At 35.1% G+C, this 23,092-nt stretch overlaps 3 protein-coding genes and 1 long non-coding RNA gene across 8 annotated transcripts; 1 reads left to right on the top strand and 3 right to left on the bottom strand.

The window, feature by feature from the left end:
- Nucleotides 1–815: 815 nt before the first annotated feature.
- Top2 (DNA topoisomerase 2) lies at nt 816–9,794 on the bottom strand. 2 transcript variants are annotated; one of them, XM_011648193.3, is made up of 23 exons: nt 9,452–9,794; nt 8,681–9,013; nt 8,324–8,567; nt 7,870–8,256; nt 7,553–7,792; nt 7,219–7,477; nt 6,973–7,142; nt 6,676–6,886; nt 5,993–6,581; nt 5,683–5,914; nt 5,345–5,544; nt 5,132–5,267; nt 4,762–5,061; nt 4,663–4,671; nt 4,170–4,400; nt 3,907–4,092; nt 3,700–3,829; nt 3,482–3,622; nt 3,304–3,382; nt 3,148–3,224; nt 2,940–3,068; nt 2,731–2,852; nt 816–2,630 (listed from the first exon to the last, which is right to left on the bottom strand). In XM_011648193.3, exons 2-23 carry the CDS (start codon nt 8,986–8,988, stop codon nt 2,493–2,495), a joined length of 4,518 nt encoding a protein of 1,505 aa, XP_011646495.2. In that variant the 5' UTR covers nt 8,989–9,013; nt 9,452–9,794; the 3' UTR covers nt 816–2,492. The 2 variants fall into 2 exon arrangements, with proteins under 2 accessions (XP_011646495.2, XP_088939592.1); XM_089083466.1 differs by lacking the exon at nt 4,663–4,671.
- Nucleotides 9,795–12,184: 2,390 nt separating this feature from the next.
- Nucleotides 12,185–18,709, bottom strand: LOC105433085 (RNA-binding protein squid-like). 4 transcript variants are annotated; one of them, XM_011648190.3, is made up of 9 exons: nt 18,423–18,708; nt 15,241–15,281; nt 15,027–15,154; nt 14,589–14,735; nt 14,389–14,520; nt 14,012–14,273; nt 13,681–13,752; nt 12,927–13,045; nt 12,185–12,637 (listed from the first exon to the last, which is right to left on the bottom strand). In XM_011648190.3, the coding sequence occupies exons 1-8, from the start codon at nt 18,563–18,565 to the stop codon at nt 12,975–12,977; spliced, it is 996 nt and encodes a 331-aa protein (XP_011646492.1). In that variant the 5' UTR covers nt 18,566–18,708; the 3' UTR covers nt 12,185–12,637; nt 12,927–12,974. The 4 variants fall into 4 exon arrangements, with proteins under 4 accessions (XP_011646492.1, XP_088939623.1, XP_011646493.1 ...); XM_089083497.1 differs by lacking the exon at nt 12,927–13,045 and having other exon boundaries at nt 18,423–18,709; XM_011648191.3 differs by lacking the exon at nt 13,681–13,752.
- Nucleotides 16,781–18,416, bottom strand: LOC148934915 (uncharacterized). The gene is made up of 2 exons (XR_016140963.1): nt 17,593–18,416; nt 16,781–17,469 (listed from the first exon to the last, which is right to left on the bottom strand). It is a non-coding gene; the product is annotated as an uncharacterized LOC148934915 (long non-coding RNA).
- Nucleotides 18,710–19,685: 976 nt separating the features above from the next.
- On the top strand, nt 19,686–22,525 carry LOC105433084 (uncharacterized). The gene is made up of 2 exons (XM_011648189.3): nt 19,686–19,918; nt 20,258–22,525. The coding sequence occupies exons 1-2, from the start codon at nt 19,836–19,838 to the stop codon at nt 20,949–20,951; spliced, it is 777 nt and encodes a 258-aa protein (XP_011646491.2). The 5' UTR covers nt 19,686–19,835; the 3' UTR covers nt 20,952–22,525.
- Nucleotides 22,526–23,092: the final 567 nt, after the last annotated feature.

Genomic DNA, 23,092 nt, shown 5'->3' with positions numbered 1-23,092 from the left:
AAAATGGTACGATTTACATCTCGCGTCTCGACATATCCCTTACGATCAATATGAATTTTTGAAATTTTCCTTTTGATGATCCCGAGAAGAGGGTGAGGATACATTAACGTGATCAATAAATGTAAAAATAGTTATTTGCATCATTTTCCCCGTTATGTTCTTTTGTGATTTCAGATTGAGATGAGAGCTTACTTCTAAAAAGTTATTACAATCGGCCTTAAGAGAATTTAGCCAAGGATGTAAAACCGATGAAAGGGCATTTACACCCTTGGAATCCTCATCGTTGGTCAACGAGTATTTACGCGAGAACATATATAGAGCGATAGAGTTCGTATACTTTATGACAAAGATATTTTACACTTGTACATATCTACAGAATTCTCCGGAAACGTAATCAGTGTAAAGAAAAAAGTAACGGGGAGAGATAAAGAAAAAAAAGAACTTTTTATCGACGTTTTTCACATAGTATAAAAAAAATATCGATTATAAAATGTTTCCATGACTTACATATTGTTAAATATGCATAATTTGAATATTGTTCTTTTTTTTTCAATCGCTCCTGCGTGTCGGCATGGTCACGATCTTCCTCATAATAGAATACAAAAAAAAAAAAACAAAGAAATTTCGCCGAGGACGGTGTATGAAACGTTATAGCAATAAATTTACGTATTTGTGTATAATTTAAAAAGTTAGTAAACTTATTAATTAAATATAAATCATACGCATCTCTCGGTGTGCATTATCCCGCTGCTTTCCGTTTCTCTTTCGCGCTTTTATTTTTGCAAATGATATTAAACAATGAATTGCCGAGTATCTAAAAAGATAAAACATTTTATTTATATTTATATTTATATATACGTATCTAGTGTGAATTATATAAAAATGAAAATCGTCGAGAATACATAAAATTGTTGATTAGGCTGAGAACACGCGCGTGGCCGTGGGCTAGTCGACAGGTTTCGGTGTCGAGATCAATTTGATAGCAGGTGTAAAATCGTCGCGTTAATAGCAATCACAACAATTCTCTTAAAATCTTATCCTAACGAGTGAACAAGTACGCGTATATAGAACTAGTATAATATAGTTGAATTCAGTGAACACCAATATGCCTCAATTTAATTGATTTCTTATATGTGGATATGAGAAATGAGAAAAAATAAAATATGAGAAGAGAGAGGAGGAGGAGCGTAATTACGAGGGGAACCAATTAGTTTTTGATTCGTATTAGCTTCCACCTCGATCTTCTTCCTGATTGTAATTAAAATTGTGACTCTCTCGGTTATCTCTCGTCACGTCGCGAGCCTGACTCTCGCTCAGCATTTTAAAGTTTACAAAACTTCTTCGTTACCTACGATGAGACACGAGCACGAAGTAAACTTACTTTATTCTACATATGGTCAGTATAAAGCTAAAAGTAAAACGTCCGACAGCTTCGCTTAACCGATATTGAGCGCCGCATAATTCTAAGATCCGTTCTATGTATATATGTATAATAGCTAGTTACCGCTGTATAATTTCTTTAGTCTTTAGACAACCTGAAAAAAAATTCATACTGTGACGTGTGTAAAAATATATTTAAAAATTGTGTATATTTCATATTTTTCTTTCTTTTCATTTTCTATATAAAACATTTGTTTTCCGGAATTGGCATGTCTCTTTCTCTCATTTTTGCTATTTTTTTTTTTCTGAAATATCGAATCATATAAATAAAGTTTCGGCGGTGAGAAGAATAATATATAACAATTGTGTGATAATTTGTGAAATCTGGAGAAGTGTTCCTCCGCAATAGCGCGGTACTAATTAATCTATCTAGCGTAGGCGGCGCTGGATATTTTTCTTTGCAAGACAGGAGCGTGCCACAATTTTCTCGAGCTTTTGACAAAGAAAGAAGGTAAACGCTAACGTCTAACTGAAAATGTTAAAATTACATATCAATATCACAATATAACACAATATATGATTCACGCTTTATTTTTTATAAATAAAATTTTTCCGAAGATTCGAGTTATACGATAAGATTTGTGAGTATTTTGGGCACACTCGCATATATCCTGCAATACTGTCCACAGCGTTTTAATTTCACAAAATTCCACTCGTTTGCAACACTATGTGTGCTCGAAGAGCAAAATTATGTACAAGATTATACGAAGCGTTTCAGGAAGAACGTGCTAGAGATTGTATTGCTCGAATAAATCTTCGAACATCACTTAGTAAAACAGAAGTGAAAAAATTTATCAATAATTTAAATTTCTTCTTTTTTTTTCGAAAATTATTCGAGGAACACGTTCTGAACATTTGACAGATCCCGTACGAAACACTTCACATAAAATTATTACTAATTCACGATCAACAGTGGGGATGAAATCTCCAAATAAACATATGCAACATCTTTGCATTAATTCACGAGTTTCATCTTGCCTCACAGATCCACATTCTAAACTATTTCAGTCAATCATATCATCTCTGGCATAATTTAAAATGCACGACAATGTTCAATCCGAATCATCACTATCGTCCGACTTTAATGCATAAGATACAGGCTTCCGAGCTCTACCGGCAGGCTTCCGAGGTGGTGGCGATTCCTCAATTATTTCTTCATCAGAATCAGAAATCTTTTTTTTCTTCTTTATCTGTAAAAAGATTAAAAAAGTTTAATGAAAAATATTCCCGAAGATAATTACTATACTGAATATTACACAAATATACTTGACTTAAAATTTAATAACTCACTTGACTTTGTTTGGCAGTATATGTGTCATCTGTGTCAGAGTCCTCAGATGATTTTAGTTTCTTTTTCAACTGCCTCTTTACTCCCTTCCCGCCACCATTTTCAGTCTTTTTCTTAGCCGGTGCTGTAAACACGAAAAATGAGTGATATCGAATGAGTGAAAAACGATTGCGCTTTTTTTAGCTATGCGATTGAGTTAAATATCAATTACCTTTTTTAGGTGGCGTAAACTTTATAGGTGAGTCTTCGCCCGACGAAGATATTAAAGGTTTTTTCTCAGGTGAAGATAGCTTCTCGGGAGAATTGCCTACTAATGAATCGAAAAGTTCCTCTGAAGTCGCTGCAAAGGCAAATAATTATATAATATATTCTATAATGCGTATAATTATATTTAATTTAAATATATAGTGCATTCTTACGCTGGGGCGGTTTCTTGCTTGGTTTAAAATTGTCGTCGGAATCGCTTAGTGCTATAATGGGTTCTTTCTTTTTCGGTCTATAAAAAAAAATAAACAATGAGAAATAACTCTAAAAGAATCAATATGAATCAATATGAATAAAGGAATTATACATACATTTCCGAATCGGAAGAGGGACTAAACATTTCGTGACTGTCATCAGAATCTTCGCTACTCATATTATAATTCTTCTTGGCTATATTTAAATAAATTTGATAAATAAGACATAAAATACTCTATTTTAATAATCTTTAATTTGGAAAAAGATAAAATGATTTTGAAAAAAGATTCATACTTGTAGTCCTACGAGATGCTCGTGGTTGCGGAACTGGCGAAATACTACCGAAATCGATGTCATCGCTATCGCTACCTGAATTCTTATCTTTCTTTTTACCTTTCTTGATTGGTTTAAATTGCAACGTTGTTTGTTTCAATCCTGTTTATGAGAACAAAAAATTTTATCATTAAAATTCATTGTAAAATATGTAATTTCGCAAATTAATGTTTCTCAACCTTTCTTTGTAGCTTTCTTCTCCATTTTTTCGGGAGAATTTCCAAGTCTGTGTTCGAGAGATTTAATATTGGAATCAACTAATGTATCAAATTCGTCTTTCTCCTCCATTGAGACTTGCTCTTTCTTTACCTGATATAAAAGTTTTCAATAATATAATAATCACACTTGAGTATGTAAATATGAGATAATAGATAAAAAAAACTTACTCTTGGTTTCTTTATGCCTTCTTTCTTGTCCTTTGACACGATGTCAGCTTTTTCGATCTTTTTCTTCAATTCAACATCGATTACAGGAATTATGCGACGAGTGTCTTCCATTTTGTAAAATCTTGAGGGCGGTTTCTTTTCATTTTGCTTCGATTTTATCTGATCCTTTTGCTCTTTTTCCTCCAGCTAAAAAAATACAAAAATCACAAAATGACATAAATAAATACAATTGATCTTCTTTCACAAAATAAAAAAATTCTTACTTTATTTAATTCAGCTAACAGATTGTCCAAATCTTCTTTCCATAAAGAAATCGGTGTACGAGCTTGCAATCTCTTCAACTCTCCAATCTTCTCATCCCGTTGACGCAACAGTTCGTCTTTCTTTTCCTTTGTTAGACTCCACATCGTCATTCCGAGAAGGTAATCGAAATTTTCCTTTTCTATTGCTCTCGCAGTTGGAGCGTTTTCTTCTTCATTTAATGCAGTTTCTTCCTATTTATCCGTGACAATAAGAATTATCGGTAAAACTACAAATATTTATTGATACGATAAAAAAGCTTTTTACAAAAACAACCAATACACAATCCAAAACATCATGTTTAACTGAAAGTTCTCTGCTTATTTTTAAATTAAATAGCAAAGAGTTTCTGTTAAAAGATTTATCCACTGAAAAATGGTTGTTTGTTAAAAGACCTTTGGGATACAATGTGTACATTGGAAGTTTTACATACTGTTTCTTCCTATATTAACTTACTTGATCCTCCTGGCATAGCATAATAAATAAATTCCAGTAAATATCTACTCTATGATTCTTTCACATTTGCAAATAGAATTTTCAAGCAGATCTACTTACCAATACTTGCTCTCTATTCTGCGTTAATTTCCAAACTACCACAGGATCGGAATCGTAATTACGTCTGATTAATTCCGCAATCATGTCTTTCTTCTTCTTGTTCTCTATCACTAGATCGCCATCGCATTTCTCGAGGATGAAGCGCGCCTGATTCGATAGTTTTGCTGCTTCCGCTTGCAAAACTCCTTCTAGATAATCTTTCCTCTTGTAATACGCGTCTAATCGTACTTTATAAAATCCCTTCAATATCTGTATCACATTGTCGTACTTATTCAAGCATTGATTTTCGTCAAATGCACACTGCACAGAAAGATCATAAATTATCACTTTATTTAAATCAATATATTGCATAATATTTTCGATATCTTACCATAGATGTGATAGTCATTGTTGTCTGAAGTTTAAATGCTTTATGAAGACCATCTCTTTCTAATTCTAATAATTTGTCACGATTCATCATTACTATAAAGTGCACTGCCGTATCTGTGTTATACTCTTTGTAATCCCTTAATAATGAGATAAAATAGTTTTTAAAAAGGCAATAAAAAATTTTAACAAATATTATTAATTAATTAAAACTTACGTAATGATAGCCGGTGTCTTATCGGTTCCATGTAACATAGGTTCTAGCACGGTTTCTTTGTAAGTTTGCGTCCATGTACCAATAGGAAGTTCGGTAATTTCCACTTTATCGGGTCCAATTACCGATATCTCTCCGCTTATAACATAGCGGTAATCGCCACAACTCTCGACGACACCTTTAAAATTTTTGTAATATGGTCTCTAAAATGAAAATATGATTATGTATAAAAACTAAGGTAACATATCAATATGAATCTTGATATTTTAAATATTCCGAATGTTAAATATACATTTATAAAATTATAACTTCAACTTTTTAGATAATTTATCAATATTTACCATAGGTTTCGGATCCGCGCCATCCATCATCCTATGCAAATTCTCAATTATCTCTCGAGGATTGTAATTCGGTATCTTCGTCATCCATCCGGTACCAATGCCATCGGCACCGTTTACTAATACCATAGGAATCACAGGTATGTAATGAACAGGCTCGATCCTTTGATTATCGTCGTATTCGTGTTTCAGCAGAGGATCATCGTGTTTGTGAAATATATACCTTGCCAAGGGGCTATAAAGAAAAAAAGACGGAAGGTATGCCGTTACAATTTCTTTTTTATGTAAATCTATATATAATAATAATTAATACCTGAGCATCGTGAAAATGTATCTCGGACTGGCAGAATCTTTTCCTCCAGCGAGTCTTGTACCAAATTGACCGATGGGCTGCAGCAGATTAATGTTGTTGCTACCTACAAAATTCTGCGCGAGATTAATTATGGTTGCCATCAGGGACGTTTCACCATGATGATAAGCCGAATGCTCGGCGACAGATCCCGCCAATTGCGCGACCTTCACCTCACGTTTGTCATTTCGTTTTAAACAGGTATATATTACTTTTCTCTGGCCCGGCTTAAAACCATCCATCATATTTGGAATAGATCTCACATTATCATAATTACTATACAACACCAGTTCGACATTGATAAAGTCCGAAAAAGTAACGGTACGCGTATCCTTTTCGTAAAGATAACGTTCACCGAGACCAATCTCCTTTCGTCTTTTCGTTTCATTCATGTGATTCATCAACCAGTCCTTGCGTTGATCAACGCACTTTTTACTGAATGCCATGATGATGTTCTGATCATCTTGCTCGCCATCGTATTTGAAGCGTATTCTGTGCCTGGCCATGTTTTCAAAGTACTCCTTCGCTTCTTTGGCAGTGGAAGTACCCAAACCTATGCAAATTCAAAAAGAGAAAATACCTGGTCAGATGAATCCTATGTATTATGATAATTAAATAACAGGGAATTAAAATTTTTCAATAAAGACCTTTGTAATATTTGATCTTATACGTGTGAAAATTTTCCGTTTCCTTCTTCCACATCTCGAATTCTGGAAGCGAGAAGAAAGATAAGACTTGATTGCCCTTAGTGGCCTTCACAATAGGCGTAATGAATTCTTCGACGAAATTTAACTTCAGCAATGATGGCCAGTTATGATGGATAAAGTTAATCAAGAGACCCTTGATATGCGAACCGTCCTACACAAGAAAATACAAATTTAGTTGTAAAAATTTATGATAAAATATATACATGCATATAATATTATCTATGTAAAAAATTTAACCTGATCCTGATCAGTCATAATCATCATCTTTCCATAACGTAATGTCTTCAAATCGTCTCGAGTCTCGTATTTCTTTTTATATTGGAGACCAAGAATTTTTATCAAATTATTAATTTCGGCATTCTCTAAAATTTGCTTATGAGTAGCCTCTCGTACGTTTAACATTTTACCTACGATCAAGCGTTCATTAGTATTATTATATATTGAAATTATCTAATAAAATATTTTCCAATAAAACAAATTCACCTCTTAATGGAAATATGCCATATTTATCTCTGCCTATGGAAGCGATGCCAGACACAGCCATTGTTTTAGCTGAGTCTCCCTCAGTCAATATGAGTGTGCATTCCAATGATTTTGCAGTTCCCGCATCATTGGCATCCTCTAATTTGGGTATACCATGAAGTTTTCTTTGCTTCGACTTGGGGCCCAACTTCTCAAGCTGACTATCAGCTTTAAATTTTGCCCAAGTTAACACTGCCTCCACAATACCAATTTTCGTGATCTACAAACACGTTGAAAAAAAATGATCAAACATCTAGAGAACTAAAATTTTTTATATAAAATCATTTGTACCTACCGATGTGATGAATTTATCAGTTAATGTGCATTTAGAGCCAAAGCTTTTTGCTTGTAAAGTCATGTTTTCCTTGGTTTGTGAGTCAAACGTGGGATTGTTGATGAGACAATTAACAAAGATCCACAAGTGATTCTTGATTTGAAACGGCTTAATAGCCACACCAGCTTTGTTCTTCTTCTTTAACGTTTCGATCAACTGTTTAACTATTAACTCCGTCACGTGATCGACGTGTCTACCGCCCTATCGATATTTAGCAAATTCAAATATTTGGAACAATTTTACATATAGAAGATTACTCTAATAGCCATTTGTATTACCTTTGTTGTCGCGATACTATTTACAAAAGACATTTGTTGATATCCTTTATCAGACAAAGTAAGAGCTACTTCCCAGCGTGGACCACAATTTTCATATACAACTTTCAATGGATTGCCGACATCATCTTCTTTTCCCTTGATGTAAAAATCAACATAGTCCTTAAAGTTCTTTACTGGAACGCGACTTCCATTCAAATAAACTTTGACGCCTTTTGAGGAGGCGGCCACATCGTATGCTCTTCGAGACATTAAAGATACAATATCATCATCGAGAGATTGCATCTTAAACTTTGACAAGTCTGGCGAAAATGTGACCTTCGTGAAATCTTCTCCGTAATATTCTTTAATCCTAGGCTCGCTAGCTTTTCCCATATTATTTCCCCATGTCTGTAAGAGATAAAAATTTTAGCATTGACAAGACTAAAGATCGAGATATTTTTATACTTGCACTCACTTGTTTTAAACATTTCTTATATTCTTTCGTTGCAGTCTCCACTGTAAAACGATGACTGAAAATGTTACAGAGCTTGGCACCATAACCATTTCTACCACCAGTCACTTTTTCTTCTTCATCGTCATAATTTGATGATGTCAGAAGATGACCAAATATCATGGTAGGTACATACATGTTTTCTTCTTTATGTATTACTACTGGGATACCTTTTCCATTATTCCACACAGAAATAGTATTGTTCTCTCTACAAAATATAATATTTACTTAATGATACTATTTACTTAATGATGAATTTATATCAATTTTCTTTTTTTGAAGATTTTAGATTTAGATTTAGATTGCAATAAAATAACTTACGAATCAATATCAATCTTGATCATATCCATCTTGGGATCACGTTGTTTATTATCTGCAGCATTTACTAAGATCTCGTCAAAAATTTTATATAATCCAGGAACATATTTTATATCTTTCTGCACCATCATCTCCTTCTCTTTATCAAAAACCCACATCATTTCTGTTACCGGCTCTACAGACCCAATATAGGTATCTGGACGCAGCAAGATATGTTCCAACTGTGATTTCTTTTGATAGATACCCTCAATAGTTTTCTGCTTGCTGGCTGACTTGCCATCACCAGCTCCATTTTCCATGGCTGTATTCATCTTGATATGGTGTACTTTTAAATATCTATGAGATCAACAAAATAAACATTGTCTAGAAGTATACAACCAAACTTCTAATATAGAAAATTGACCAAAAACACTATAAAAATATATTATAAACATCCTTGTGAAATCATTCTTGAAAGAATCAAGTTTAAATTCTACATCTAACTGTCGAAGATTTCGATTCAAGACTCGAGACAGGGATATCCAATTTTGAGAAATACCTTCCCTCTCGCTTTTAAAACAAAAGCTATTACCGCAGGTGTAGACGTCCACGTTGCAGGGAGGTTTGAAAAATATGGCGGGAAAGGGCTGCCATCTAATTGGCGCGGTTTCGAGGAGAAACGGCGACGCCGTTTGTTTCGGGACGGGAACACCTGTCCTCGCGAAAAATCGTCGCGTGCGTGTGACTACGCGGACGCGGAACGGACGACCGGACCGTACGACGTACGTTGCGTACCTTCAATGATCGCGCCTCGGCGACGAGAGTGCGCTGCTCGCTGCTTTGATGGTAGTCTCTAGGACCGCAGGACCTCCATTCGCGGTGCCGCAAGCGCTAATTACTCGCATATCACAGGCACGCGGGGCGGCCGTCTCGCTGGACGCGCGTCGATAATTCGGCGGCCGAGACACCGTTCGTTCGCTCGCTCGCTAACTCACTCGTTCACACCAGTTACTCTTACAGAAGTGCTCGCTAAACGCAGAGCACTTACGTGACGCCGTGTTCACAACACCGCGTCGTGTCTCGTCCGGTTCCGCAGCTCGCTTCGCGCTACTCCACTCGATCGGAGCTGCCAACCACGTCCGCGCATGGCTGACATTTCGGGTGCGTTCGGGGAGCTCACTATTACCACTATTCAGCACTATTGCTGTTCGAAGAACTTAATTGGTAGCGCTACCAAACACTATCGTGATGTCATATTGGTAGCATTTTTACGTCATAATTTCGCGCCATCAACGCTGCCATGTGCTTTCCATTTAGTGCACAAGTCGACACAAATATCATTCTGTCCTTGTTATTCATTGAATGCCAAGAAAGATAGAACGATGCTTGGGTCGACTTGAGACACTAAATGGAAAATACTCGCTATCGCTTTCGAGAGGGAGCATCCCGTTTGACCATGTTGCAATTGGACACAGCCACTTACAGCGACCGATGCCTGGAGATTTTCTACTGGATCAACCAATCAAATAATTTTATTTTAAATTGACCAATTTTCATCGGCAACGGGCAATCGGGCGTCACCTCTTTTGAGATAGTGCATTAAGGCCATATCAGATTACAGGTTGCCGGTTAATAATTCTATTTCAGCCAATTACATTGACCAATCATCGATTATTCTTCTATTCTTCAACTATGATTCGTCCATTTCTTATGGCTTAAATCACCTATTGTAAACAATACCGGGACAATACAATAATAAATAGAATCGTCAACCGGCAACCCGTAGTCTGATATGACTTGTAATAGCATTTGGTAGCGTTAGCCTGAATCCTCATGTAGACACCAATGCTTTGACACAGATGTTGATTAGTGAAAAATGAGTAGTGGGATAAAACGGCAAATGAATCTTTACTATTTACCCTTATTATCCAAGAATTTCTAGAGATTTAAAAATTTTACTATTTTATAACCGATCTCAACAGTTTTCAAAAAATTTGTAATAGAATCATGGACTACGTTTTAAAGTTCTACTCGATGCGTAGAGTAGCATTTAATTAACCAATCAGAATAAAAAAAAAGCAAAAACTTCTAATAAAATATTAATCTTTTATCCGATCGATTCATTGACAAGGGATTTTTAAAGTCTTCTAGAAACCTTTTCAAGAAAATTTTCTGGGAAGAAACGTTTCCAATGAGAATGCAATCTGCACGCATCCGCAAGATCAGACTAGGGATATATTCATATTAAAACTCGCAAAACAGTATTAAAATCAATCAATGAAAAAGCAGAATATAACTATCAATACAATTTTTGATTAACTTACACAAATTCTGTCTTTATGATCTTAATGTAGATGTCAAATAAAATATATTTGAATTAATAATCGATCTTGAGACCAGGAACTGTCGTTATTTTATATTTTTGAAATATGCGCAAAGCAATATCAACGAAAGTCTAATTTAAAAAAATAAGTTACTCTTTTGCAAATACTTAAACCTATGTGATATAATTTTTATGTATATAAAAATTATATCACTAAGAAGATATTACAGATATCCAGTTTTTGAGAAATTTTCATGATTTTCTATCAAATAAGCCTAAATAGAAAAATAATAGATATATAAATTAGATATAAATAACCTGAAAATTTTAAGCAATTAGCTTATAATTTCATATCAAATTCATGATTCATTATTATACAAATGCTTTATAAATAAGCATACATCCTTCCAACACAATAAGCATTTCATATTACTGCGAAATTAAATTCTTTTAATAGTACCTGCATGGATACTCAACCCCGGTTGATAAGATCAAATAAAATATCATGTGTAAATATATGTACATATCTAAGGAATATCAGACTAAATTATAAAATTAATATATTACGAAGTAATCATCTCTAAATTTTGCCAGTTGTGTAAATTTACATAGGACCGATCGTTTTAAGTGTATACTTCGTCGATGATTCACACATTATTTAAAAATCCCGTTCATCAAGCTGACCTTCACATTACCTAAATACACGTCGGTTTCATCATCCATCGAGCATGCGCGAAAAATCCAATCTGCAAATCATTGATCTGGCAATCCAATTTAAGCACATTTAGAATTAAACCAAATATATGAATGCAAAAACAATCGCGCCTATTAAACAACATTCAACTACTTTATCTCCTGTCGTTTTATACACGAAATAAACTTCAATGGAAAATCCATTTACGATAAAATAAAAATCGAAAACAGATAAATCCAAATAGTAAGACTAAATTCCGATTAACTTAATCGGCTTATAGCAAAATATCTAATAAAATGTATAGTCTCTAATTTAATTATTCCTTCCACATATCAAATAGAAAATTAATTCGATTTGTGTTAATACTGTAGACGTTTCTTAACAAGATAATTGCCAATTAAGTTAATTGTTTAACTTCAACTAATTGAAATATAATGGGACGAGGTGATTAGATTTGTATAGGAATTATATAGGAATAATTCTGGATGCGCAATTCCTCAATAACGACGCATTTTTCTGACGAGGCACGTATTGCCGTGCTTACATTGTATCTTTATACAGCTATTCTTATTCCATTATCTATCATACGGCAACGTTACTTTTTGCAAGATTGTTATACTGTTGGATACTTCATTGCTTTGTTCGATATTACATTCGAAAATCTGTCAGTGATTTTATATACTTGCTTTTCTACCGTAAATGCACTATTAAAAAGGAGAGACGACACAAGTTCGTGCTATAAACGGCAGAAAGGAAAGCATATAGTTACGGAATAATAAATCGGAGTTAAATACAAAACGAAATCACTACTGCTGTCTCCGTCTCTGTGGTTTTCGGTGATTGATTTCGTAGCAGCAGTTGTCCACATTGTTGAAAAAGTGTCGAAATTCTTGCTAGGAGGGGCGCGGCTTAATGGAATGATGATTGGACGAATGAAGAGATCGGTAGTAGTGAGGAAGAGTACCTGTGAAAAAAGATAAGGTAGACCCATGTTGTGTGCGCGATGTGGCACTATGTATTTGTAATTTACAAATTACGTTGCAAAATGTATTCATCGAGAGTTGTCACCAAATTGAATTAACAAAAGGTAAACTAGAACATTGACTTAAATTAATTCGTATTTTCACAAAATGATAGATATTATGATGATGATATTAACAAACGATAATAAAACGATGTTAAGAGAGATTGCCGCTCTAATTTCTCAAGGTAACGACGCGAGAGCATTAAGCTCTAACTATGCGGCAACTCACCAGCGGTTACAACGCGAATTGCACTGCGGTCGCGAATGAGAATTTTCGTTAGTACGGCTGGTGCCTCTGATTTTGGCGACCGCCACCTCCCCTTTGCTTGCCGCCGTAGCCTGAGCCACCTGGAACAATACCGATACTGTATCGTTAGTCCATTTACATCTACGACAGCAAAAAGTTTATAATTATAATTATACAACTATAATTACACAAATTAATAACAGATCGAACTCTTACAACGTAATACATCTCGGTAAAAAAAATACACTACGCTACTAACAACAATTAGATACTACGAAAGAAGTTATCACTACAGGTAATAAATGTACGAACAAAGAGGCTACAGGCTAAGGTAGTAAGCTGCATACAAATTCGAATCCATACCCTTTTTTTTGATACGCATCTCTCTGGGATTCATCCCTTATATTTTTTTCTCGTTACACAATGATTAAGTAATATGAATTTGTAAGCAAAGATGACAAAAGCGAGATAAATTAAACAAAATTTCCCTTTTGACAAGTACTTCTCAACGTTCCAACAGTTAAAATTAATCAAGATTTATGTTGTGATTATATTTAGATTGGACTGTAAGTCGGGGGGGGGGGGGAGTTTAGTTGCTCTCGTTGCAGTCAAAGGGTTATAAGGATATGGGTGCAATTCTAGCGGTGGTAAAGCTAAATATAAAAGAGAAGAAGAGAGAGAGCAAAATACAAAATGATGGGTAATAAAATATATCAAGGAACGCTGTAATGCGTACCTTTACCGCGTACACCACCGCGCCCGCCCGCGTAGCCACCTTCGTAATTACCACCGCCATAGCCATAGCCATCTGCGTTTCATGAAACACATGGTACAATGGAATCAGTATTCGCACGTACCATCGAGATTTCAATGCATTACAAGAAATAGGGGAAAAAAATAAACATCAAATGTACTAAGAGCCGACTCGAGGAACGAAATTCCAGTCCGAGAGGAACGATGCAAAGATACTCCGAAGATCGCCGGGATACTGACAGAAAATACCTCACCCTGGGACATTACTTAAGTACAAATTTGATTTATATGATAAAAGAATAAAGGATAATCACCACCATATCCGCTGTAATCATAACCACCGTAACCGCCGTAACCGCCGCCGTAGTAATCATATCCACCGTAACCGTCGTACCCACCGCCGTAGCCACCTTGGCCATACCCGCCGCCATAACCGCCTCCGTAGCCCTGTCCCCAACCACCCTGTCCGCCAAATCCGCGACCTCGACCGCCACGAGCCCCTCTACCTCGACCCATCATTCCGCCACGCATCCCGCCCATGCCGTCCAATTTAGGCGTCGCCTTCTTTACATCTACCTATTAAACATAGAGTTAAAATCGATAATAAAAATTAATTTGTTGATTTTTAGATTTTAAGTTTAATGATTATTCTCATTAATTTATTTTCATTAAAGAGACTGGCAAAACTTACGGCTTTTCCGTTGATGGTTTGTTTAGGTATTTTGAGCAGTTCATTGACTACTTGCTCAGATTCAAATGTAATAAAGCAGAAACCTTTCCTTTGGTTCTTTGTCTTGTCAAATGGCATCTCCATCTCGACAATCTAGAAGAGAATTATGCGATAATTGTCGTTTCTATTTTTTATTCGCTTCCAAATAAAAAAATATTTACATTTCCAAATTGTGAAAAGAAATTCTTAATATCGTCATCAGACAATTCTGTCGAGAGACCACCTACGAAGATCTTTCCATGTCTAGCTTTCGCTTTTTTAGGATCAACTTTTTTGTTATTGATAACGTGATCGCCAGCCGACATAATCTGCAAGAAATTATTAAATTACTAAATGCATATAATATTTATTTGTAACATTTGGTACAACGTATGATTCAAACAGTATGATAGAAATAGTTAACTCATCAATAGGTCGTTTCCAATTTTCATTCCATGTGTGTTTCGATTTATATATATATATATATATAAAGAAAAAAAAAAAGAATATTTTTTTGTTAAAAGTTTTAAGTGTGAAATCCATTTTGAGAGCTAATACATTATCCATAACATTTGAAATTTCCATTTGATTATCGATCAAGAAAGATAATAATGAATTACTTTATCAAGAGCTTCGGCTTTGGCGAAAACAATAAAGGCAAAGCCTCTCGATCTCCCCGTGTTGGGATCTGTTTTGACATTAATACTCTCAATGTCGCCATATGTACTAAAATGTTCTCGTAATTCCTCTGAAATGCATGAAACAGATCGAGATAAAAATTCGTGCCGAATATTTGAATATGCAATGTCGATTACTAAGAATAAGAGTACTCACTGTCAGTAGTTTCCCAGCTCAAGCCACCGACAAATAATTTTCTGTAAACAATAAACAAAAATAACATTTTTAAGTAAATGTAATAGAGGATAAAAATGTGCTTGTTCGTCCTAACTTTTCAATCGCTATCACGGTGCTATCTTAATTGCGTATAGTATTATTTTAATTAAATTTTTCTAAGCACACTGTTAAAAAGATAAATGAAAGAGAGAAATGGAAATTGAGTGTGCTTATTGATCATAGAGATCCTGATTACTTCCGGACAACCTGCAAAGCAATGGAACTAATTTATTTTACCAAAGAAAGAACAGAGATTTTTACAGATATCAAATTAATTGCTTCTAAGAATTTACGATTGATAATATTTACTCCTATGTGAATTAAAAATTGTACTACGATTTGATAAAGTGCAATTGATGACCCATGATGCTATCTGAAAAAGGCACTGCAACAAATTTTGGTATTTTTATAAAAGTACGATATTCGCTCGTATTTCTAAATGCAGGAAATAGGAATTTCAATTGTAGCGACATGCAATGTAAGTGTTATCCTACATATAAATTTGGAAAAATAAACATGTTCCTTGCATGTGAAACTAAACAAAATTGTTATACCGACGATAAGAAGTAAAGTTACAATACCATATCCCTAGAACAAATGAACTTTCATAAAGTTAAATGTATCTTATTGTATACGTTTACATACGCAGTTGCTACGCGATAGCGTAGTCAAATTGAAGTTACATCGAGACGGCGGCTTTGCGCACCACGCAGGCAACTTGATTTGAACACTATGTGTAACAAGTTTTCGTGAAGAGAGTATTAAAGTAAAAGTTTTAGGGAAAAAAAAAAAAAAAAATACATATTCACATGTATGTATATGTGTGTGTGTGTGTGTGTGTGTGTGTGTGTGTGTGACTGTAGTAGAAAAAAACGCATCAAAGAAAATAAAATATTGTTACAACGATGATCCAAATAAGCTACACGTAACTCCAGTTGAGATATGGCTGCCCCTAAAGAAAATACAATAGCTTCTCTAAGTCACAAATCTCGATTATTAATTGGCCCAAAATTAGGCACGTGGTAGATTGACTGCAACTCTATGTTGGAAAGCTAAAAATTAATTTTCATATTATAATAGATTAAAACATTGGTCATTACACCAATTTTGCTCTGTTCTTATCTCTTTCACTCTTTTTTTTTTATTTGATTTCTTTCTAAACAACATTATTGTGCATTACATCAGACATTCGTACGTATACATATATAGATATATTTTTTTTATCTTACAGTTCATCAAGAAGAATTACGTTACATATGACTTGCCTCGAGTCTCGAGATACATTTTTTCATACTTTTTCGCATTCAAATAACAAGCTGCAATATGTACACACTTTGCTGTTTTTTTTATCTTTTTTTTTAATTTTTTTTTCCGGCAATGTTAAGTCTGTACTTATATAAGTTTATCGATATATATATGTCGTTTCATATCATCTATCGCTGATGATAAATACCATGGGTACCAGTCTCTCGCCGGTATCTGTTGTCAGGTCAGGTCACAGTTAGCCGGTTGCAAGCAGCCCGCCATAATCGCACTGGGACGTTTGCCACCTGCAGACCAAGTCACAGAAACTGCGTTAATGGCGTTCCGGAGTCTATTGGAGATGTTTGCATTGGCCCTAGTGTCTCTGTGCATTTTGCTCATGCCCAAATAATCCAAATATCACACTCGAATCAGCGGAAATTACTCTACTCTGTATTATCCAGCAGGTAAGTATATGTCGCTGCGACACGCACGTATATTTGATCTCAAGTAACATTTAACTCGACTTGACTCCAGCACTTTCATGTCGTGACGTGAACATGATGGACTTGAGAACTCGATGCTCGATTGTTCACAATAATTCCGACCCCAAAGCTCATTCACGGAGCCTCATAGTTCAATTCAGAGATCCCAGACAAGCATTGGACGGATTTGTCAATCGTTTTGAACAATTGACTTAATCTGAATTTGACCGTAAACTGTACTGTGAATAAGGAAAGATGACTCGTAACTGATCAAACATGGATTTCAAAATTATATTCTATAAAAAAAAAATAGAAATACAATACAAATGTTATTTATATAGAGGATATATATAAGTAGATCTACATATACATACAAACTTTATCAATGATGAAATTGTGACCGCCCTCCATTAATTATAGAACTAGAAGAGAAGTTAATCGGCTGAATGAAAACAGAAAGAAATTTACAAAAAAGTTAAAAAGCTTGAAAAAACAGATGGACACATACCTCATAATAACACATGTGTAATTGTAATCATAGCATAATGAGTATAATTATATTTACCTTATTTTATTCGTACAAAACAAGCGATATGGGATTATATATCTCAAACAGATTTACTACGAGTGCATTTTATATTGTAGGACGCAGTAAAATTGTATTTAATTCACATTTCTTACGTCTTGTGTAAAAAAAAAAAGTATACTAGTTTGTAAACATTCGTGCGATAAATACGGAATAGTGAAGTGACGTCAGAGAAATCTTACGTGTACCCGTGTACTCGTTCGAAAGTGAACAGACAAATGTGAACGATATTGTCGCGGAAAGGAGAGAGAAAAAGAGAGAGAAAAAAGACAAAACAAAGCGGCAAAAGATCGTAAGCGTGGAAAACAATGTGCGGAGTACACGCGACGCGAATGAATCTCTTTGCTACGAGCGCGCAGCGTAAGGGAGAGAGAAAGAAAGAGAGAGAGACAGAGAGAGAGAGAGAGAGAAACGAAAGACCGCGTCTCGTGAGCTACGACGCGATAACAATAACAGTAAGTTCGCCCATTCGGAGCGGTCGGGAATAAAATGAAACACACAGGCGGATGCGTCGCGATCGAACGACGCGAAGTGATCGCGCGGACAGACGATCGCCGTTCGGTGCACGGTCGATGCATACGGATTACGTTTCGCTCGAATCGGCCATCGCCATCTTGTGTCCGACCCGTGTCGGAAGCGGGACTCGGGGACGCCGACCGATTTCGCGGGAAAACGCCACCGCGGGACGCGGCCGGGATTGGCGCGATTTTCCGGATTGCGAGATACGGTAGGCACCACTGAACCGATTCGATCGCGGCACGCCGATACGGAGCTCACGAAGAGCGGGGAAACACCGAGAGAAATCTTACCTGTCTTCTTGCGAGTCCTGGCCATTCTCCACGGCGTCCCCGCCGCCACCACCGGTACCACCGCTCTCAGCCTCACCGTTCTTCTCAAAATTTTGCTCCGCAACATCCTCACTGAAGTCCTTGCTTTCTTGCTGATCAGCCATTGTTTCACGCCGCGTTTCGCGCACTCGCCGGGTTAATGATACGAGGGAAAAGATCGGGAAGATAGAAAATAATCACAATCGCACTTATATCGGTGGACGACTGCGGCGAGACGGATTCACGAGAGGGGAACGAAGAAGGGAATGTCTGCGTAGATTTTGAGAACGCCGGACTGTCCTGCCCTCTGCGCGCGGGAATGCATGCTTTCCGAGACTGGAATTTCGCAACTAAAGCCGGCAACACACGGTGCTTTTTTAGCTGCTGGATTTCTTGCGTGCTCCTGTATTGACTATTTTGCCGACTACTATGCTGAAAATTGTATAGCTTGCTGGCTATACTGCTCTATTGGATTTTTGTAATGGATCTGATGCTATTTTTCTTGCTAGCTCACTTTGAAAACCAATCAAGACGCAGCTTTCATCTGATCATCAAAATATTCCCTTCGAATATCAGATATTCTATCATTTTCTGTTTACTACAACTTGTCAAAGTGAAAATATGAAAATAAATATAACGAAAGAAAAATAAATAAATAAATATATTAAATGCCTTTTATAAAATTCTAGCTACTCAGCCAACAGAAGAGAAAACTCGCACCGTGTAAAACTAAACTAGCAAAATAGCCAGCATCGCTGTCAGCAGCATGCTGCCATCATGACAGCAAGCATACAAATCCAGCAAGAAATCTAACAGGCAAAAAAGCACCGTGCATCGTCGGCTTTATTCAAACGAATTTGCATAGCAGCATAATCGTATGCATAAAGAAAATTATTGACCAATCATAATCGATTATTCTCCTATTCATATAGTATGACTCGTCCATTTCTTATGGCTTAAGACTTAAATCACCTATTGTAGATCGAGAAGGGCCTATCCAGACAAACTTGCATAACCGCAAACGCTTCGAAGCATTTGTAATGTTGGTCTCGGTCCACAATAAGTATTTAATTTTTAAGGCGAAAGAAATTGACCAATCATAGTCGATCATTTTTCTTATATTCGATTATGATTGTCCAATTTCTTCTTAAAGCTTAAATCACCTATTGTGGACCGACACTTACATTTGACCGTAGCCGTAGCGTATAATCTGATCAAATCTAATACTGAAAAGTATACCGTCAGATGGCGTTACAATACGATGGCGAATTCGCCGATAATAGTTTGTTGGCTCCTGGTCAGCATCTGGTCTCGCGCAATGATTAGATTAATTAGATTATATGGTTAGGATCATCTAGTTTGTAAGGGTCGTGTAATTTGTATCAACTTTTTATTATGGCTTCCTTGGTTGCGGATTACGGGACTTCCTCTGGTTCGGATAGCGGAACGGACGACGAAGATATTGTCACGGATAATGCGTAAGTTTGGGCCGTTGTGTAAAACCATCCCTCGATTACTTCTGTCCTGATTTTTTCTTTATGTTCATCCATGATTCTACTCCAGTTTAAATCTTCTGCGAAAAATACGATGTTTATAAGCACTTCTGTTTGACATGAGGCTTGCGAAGGCTTATCAAATTGTAAAACGAGAAATATTAAATTCATAAACGCAAATGCAGGATTAAACATGTTGTATTTTTTGTGGTATTAAATTGACAAAGAAAATATATCTCGTCAAATCTCATTTAAGTTTAGCAACCGGTATATACGTACAAAATGCGGCTTGTTCTTTGTAATCTGATATTGCTTCACCATTAGCTTTAAGGGTGCTGAGAAGGTAGAATTGGAGAGAGAAGAAGATGAAGAAGAAGAGGAGGATAATAAAGAGGAGAACAATGGAGAGAATGGCAAACACATGAGAATAATTGAAACAACAGCTTCCAAAGAAAAGCTTCCATTGCCGACACCAGATTTTAACAGCGCACCTACGTTGCTAAGAACATCAGTGTTCTTAAATCCATTTGTTGAGGCAGAACGAGCAAAAAGTGCAATTTTAGAGAAGCATGTGAAGATGACACCTACATTGGATGACACAAAGATGATAAATGGTCGTAAGATCTGCTGGAACTATCGAAAGGGTCGCTGCCGTTTTGGTCATAATTGTACTTTCGCTCATGATTCGGATCTGCATCGCAGCGCAACTGAATTAGAGGCTTTACGGACTCCACAAGAGACGTTGGTTTGTCAAACTCGATATAATGGACAGCAGCAGCAGCAGCAACAACAACAACAACAACAACAACAGCAGCAGCAGCAGCAGCAGCAAACACTGCCGGCCGTAAATGATGATGAGAATGAGGTGGATCAGGAAAATAATCAGACAGCGAATAGAAAAAGGAAGAAGAGGCCCGGTCTATGCCAACTGTTGCTTCCGAGCAAAAAGATCTATAAGCGATTTAAAGCGCAACAACAACAACAACAACAACAGCAACAACAAACCAAAACTAGATGAATAGTATTTCTTTATTTGGTATAGTAGTAAGAGATAAAATTGTCTTCTAGCCAAGTTATTATATATTTTTTGCGAATGAGAAAGTACATGCGCAACGAGCAATTTCATAGACATCGTACTTTCCTATAATTTAACAGATGATTCTTGCAGAAAATTTTTATCGACCAAAAATTAAAAAAAAAAACTTTGGAGGAAATTTTAAAAGATAATTATAAATGATTAAAAATAATATGAGAAATGGAAAAGATCATTGCAAGCAATTTTAAAATTGCTAGCAATGCTAGCAATATTTCAATAGATGAAATTTTAATTTTTTATTGGCAAAGTAGAAGTTATTAGCAATGAGATTAACGGAAATCTGGTATCTTATCTAAGATTTAGATTAACTTTTAATTAAATAAATCGCGCAAACAAGGTCGATATAGATATGTAAAGGGAAAAGAAAAAAATTCCGATTTATGCTTCCAATGCGAAACATGCAATAGAATAGGAATTATATTTGAGAAACTTTTATGTCTCGTATAAGTTTGCAAAAGACTACCTGATGCATGCGCAAAGTAAGCACATGTAGAAACCTTAAGATTTATCTTTTGTAACGCGATAACGCGTAAGATGTCTTCTCGTTTTTCCATATTTATCATTACTAGCCAATTATTTACTAAACACTTGTAGTATTATTCATTCATGAGAATACCAAATGTTGTTTTACAGTAAAATTCATATACAGAATATTATATATTACAATTGTAACATATAACGCAGATTTGAATTTATATTTTCCTTTCTATTCTGCATATAAAAAAAACGCGCGCGCGCGCGCGCGCGCGCGCGTGTGTGTGTGTGTGTGTGTGTGTGTGTGTGTACTATCGTTCGTAAGTTCTGACACTCTTAAAAATAAAAAATAAAATCTTAAATTTCCCAAGCAACATATTAATCCGTGACAGATATTTTTATTTTATAGTTAAAGAGAATGAATAGTCAAATTATAATGTTGCCAAAATAAAAAAGATTGCACAAAAAAATGTATTTTGTTTTAGAGTTTTGGACATGAATGATAGTGTACTTATAACAACAATACTTCCATGTGTTTTTGTGAATCTATGATTAATCTAAGCGCCTTACTTGATTGTTTTTTTTTTTTATAAATGTTTATTTTACATTTTCATGTAATGCGATCATGAGACAAATTCGATACTTTAAGTCAGATGTAATTACAATATTTGTAGGCATCGTAGATGAAAAAATTATTTACTAATATACATAAAATACAATAATTTTTTTAAGAAGAAATTATGTTAATAGATCAAAACAAAATAAAAAAATCATTGATAAGTGAAATATTTGACTTTAAGTGGCCGAACAATAGTTTACCAACATGTTATTTGTTGGAGAAGAAAATAATGACTATATAATTACGGCAATATAGATCTAAATAAGAGAATCAGAAAAAAAAAACTAAAATGAAAAATTAAAATGAAATTATCATGACTTGAAAAAGATTTTCTCGGGTTTCCGAGGATTTCTAAAAGGTTGCCAATAAATGATTCAGCTGTGCTGAAACAATGTCTTGCCAATTTGTATTTTCTTTTATACCCAGTAAGTATAAGTATGCACATCAAAACACACAAGACATCTTTGGAGTACGTAATTGTACATTGTGAACTGCATGTTTTTTACCGATTTATTTCATTATTATATACGTACTAACATAAGATTATTCAAAAATAAATATTTTACAAAATATTTCCAATTTTCTAAAAATATAAGAAAATCGTCACCTAATAGCATCTAAAAATATAAGAAAAAAAATATAAAATCTTCTAAATTAAATCTTTTGACATGAAATCTTATTTTCGTTTATTATAACGAAAAAGATCATATAAATATATACATTTAAAAATTATTCCATTTAGAAAAGGGTGATAATTGTAAATTTTTATATAATTATGATACTTTTATTTAGAAATAAAATTTTGTAACAAAAAATATTTTTTTTTCCTTGAAATCGCGCAATATTATAAAAATAATTTTTGTATTTTAATTTCGGAAAAATCTGAATAAATTGGTACAATCTATCTATACTTCTGTGTCATAAAACATTAATCAATAAATTTAATTTTGTGCAACACATAGTACTTACA

The sequence above is a fragment of the Pogonomyrmex barbatus genome, unplaced genomic scaffold (genome assembly GCF_055798465.1).
Source record: "Pogonomyrmex barbatus isolate J1 unplaced genomic scaffold, ASM5579846v1 scaffold7, whole genome shotgun sequence".
Classification (NCBI taxonomy): domain Eukaryota; kingdom Metazoa; phylum Arthropoda; class Insecta; order Hymenoptera; family Formicidae; genus Pogonomyrmex; species Pogonomyrmex barbatus.
This window is presented reverse-complemented; position numbering and strand designations above follow the sequence as displayed.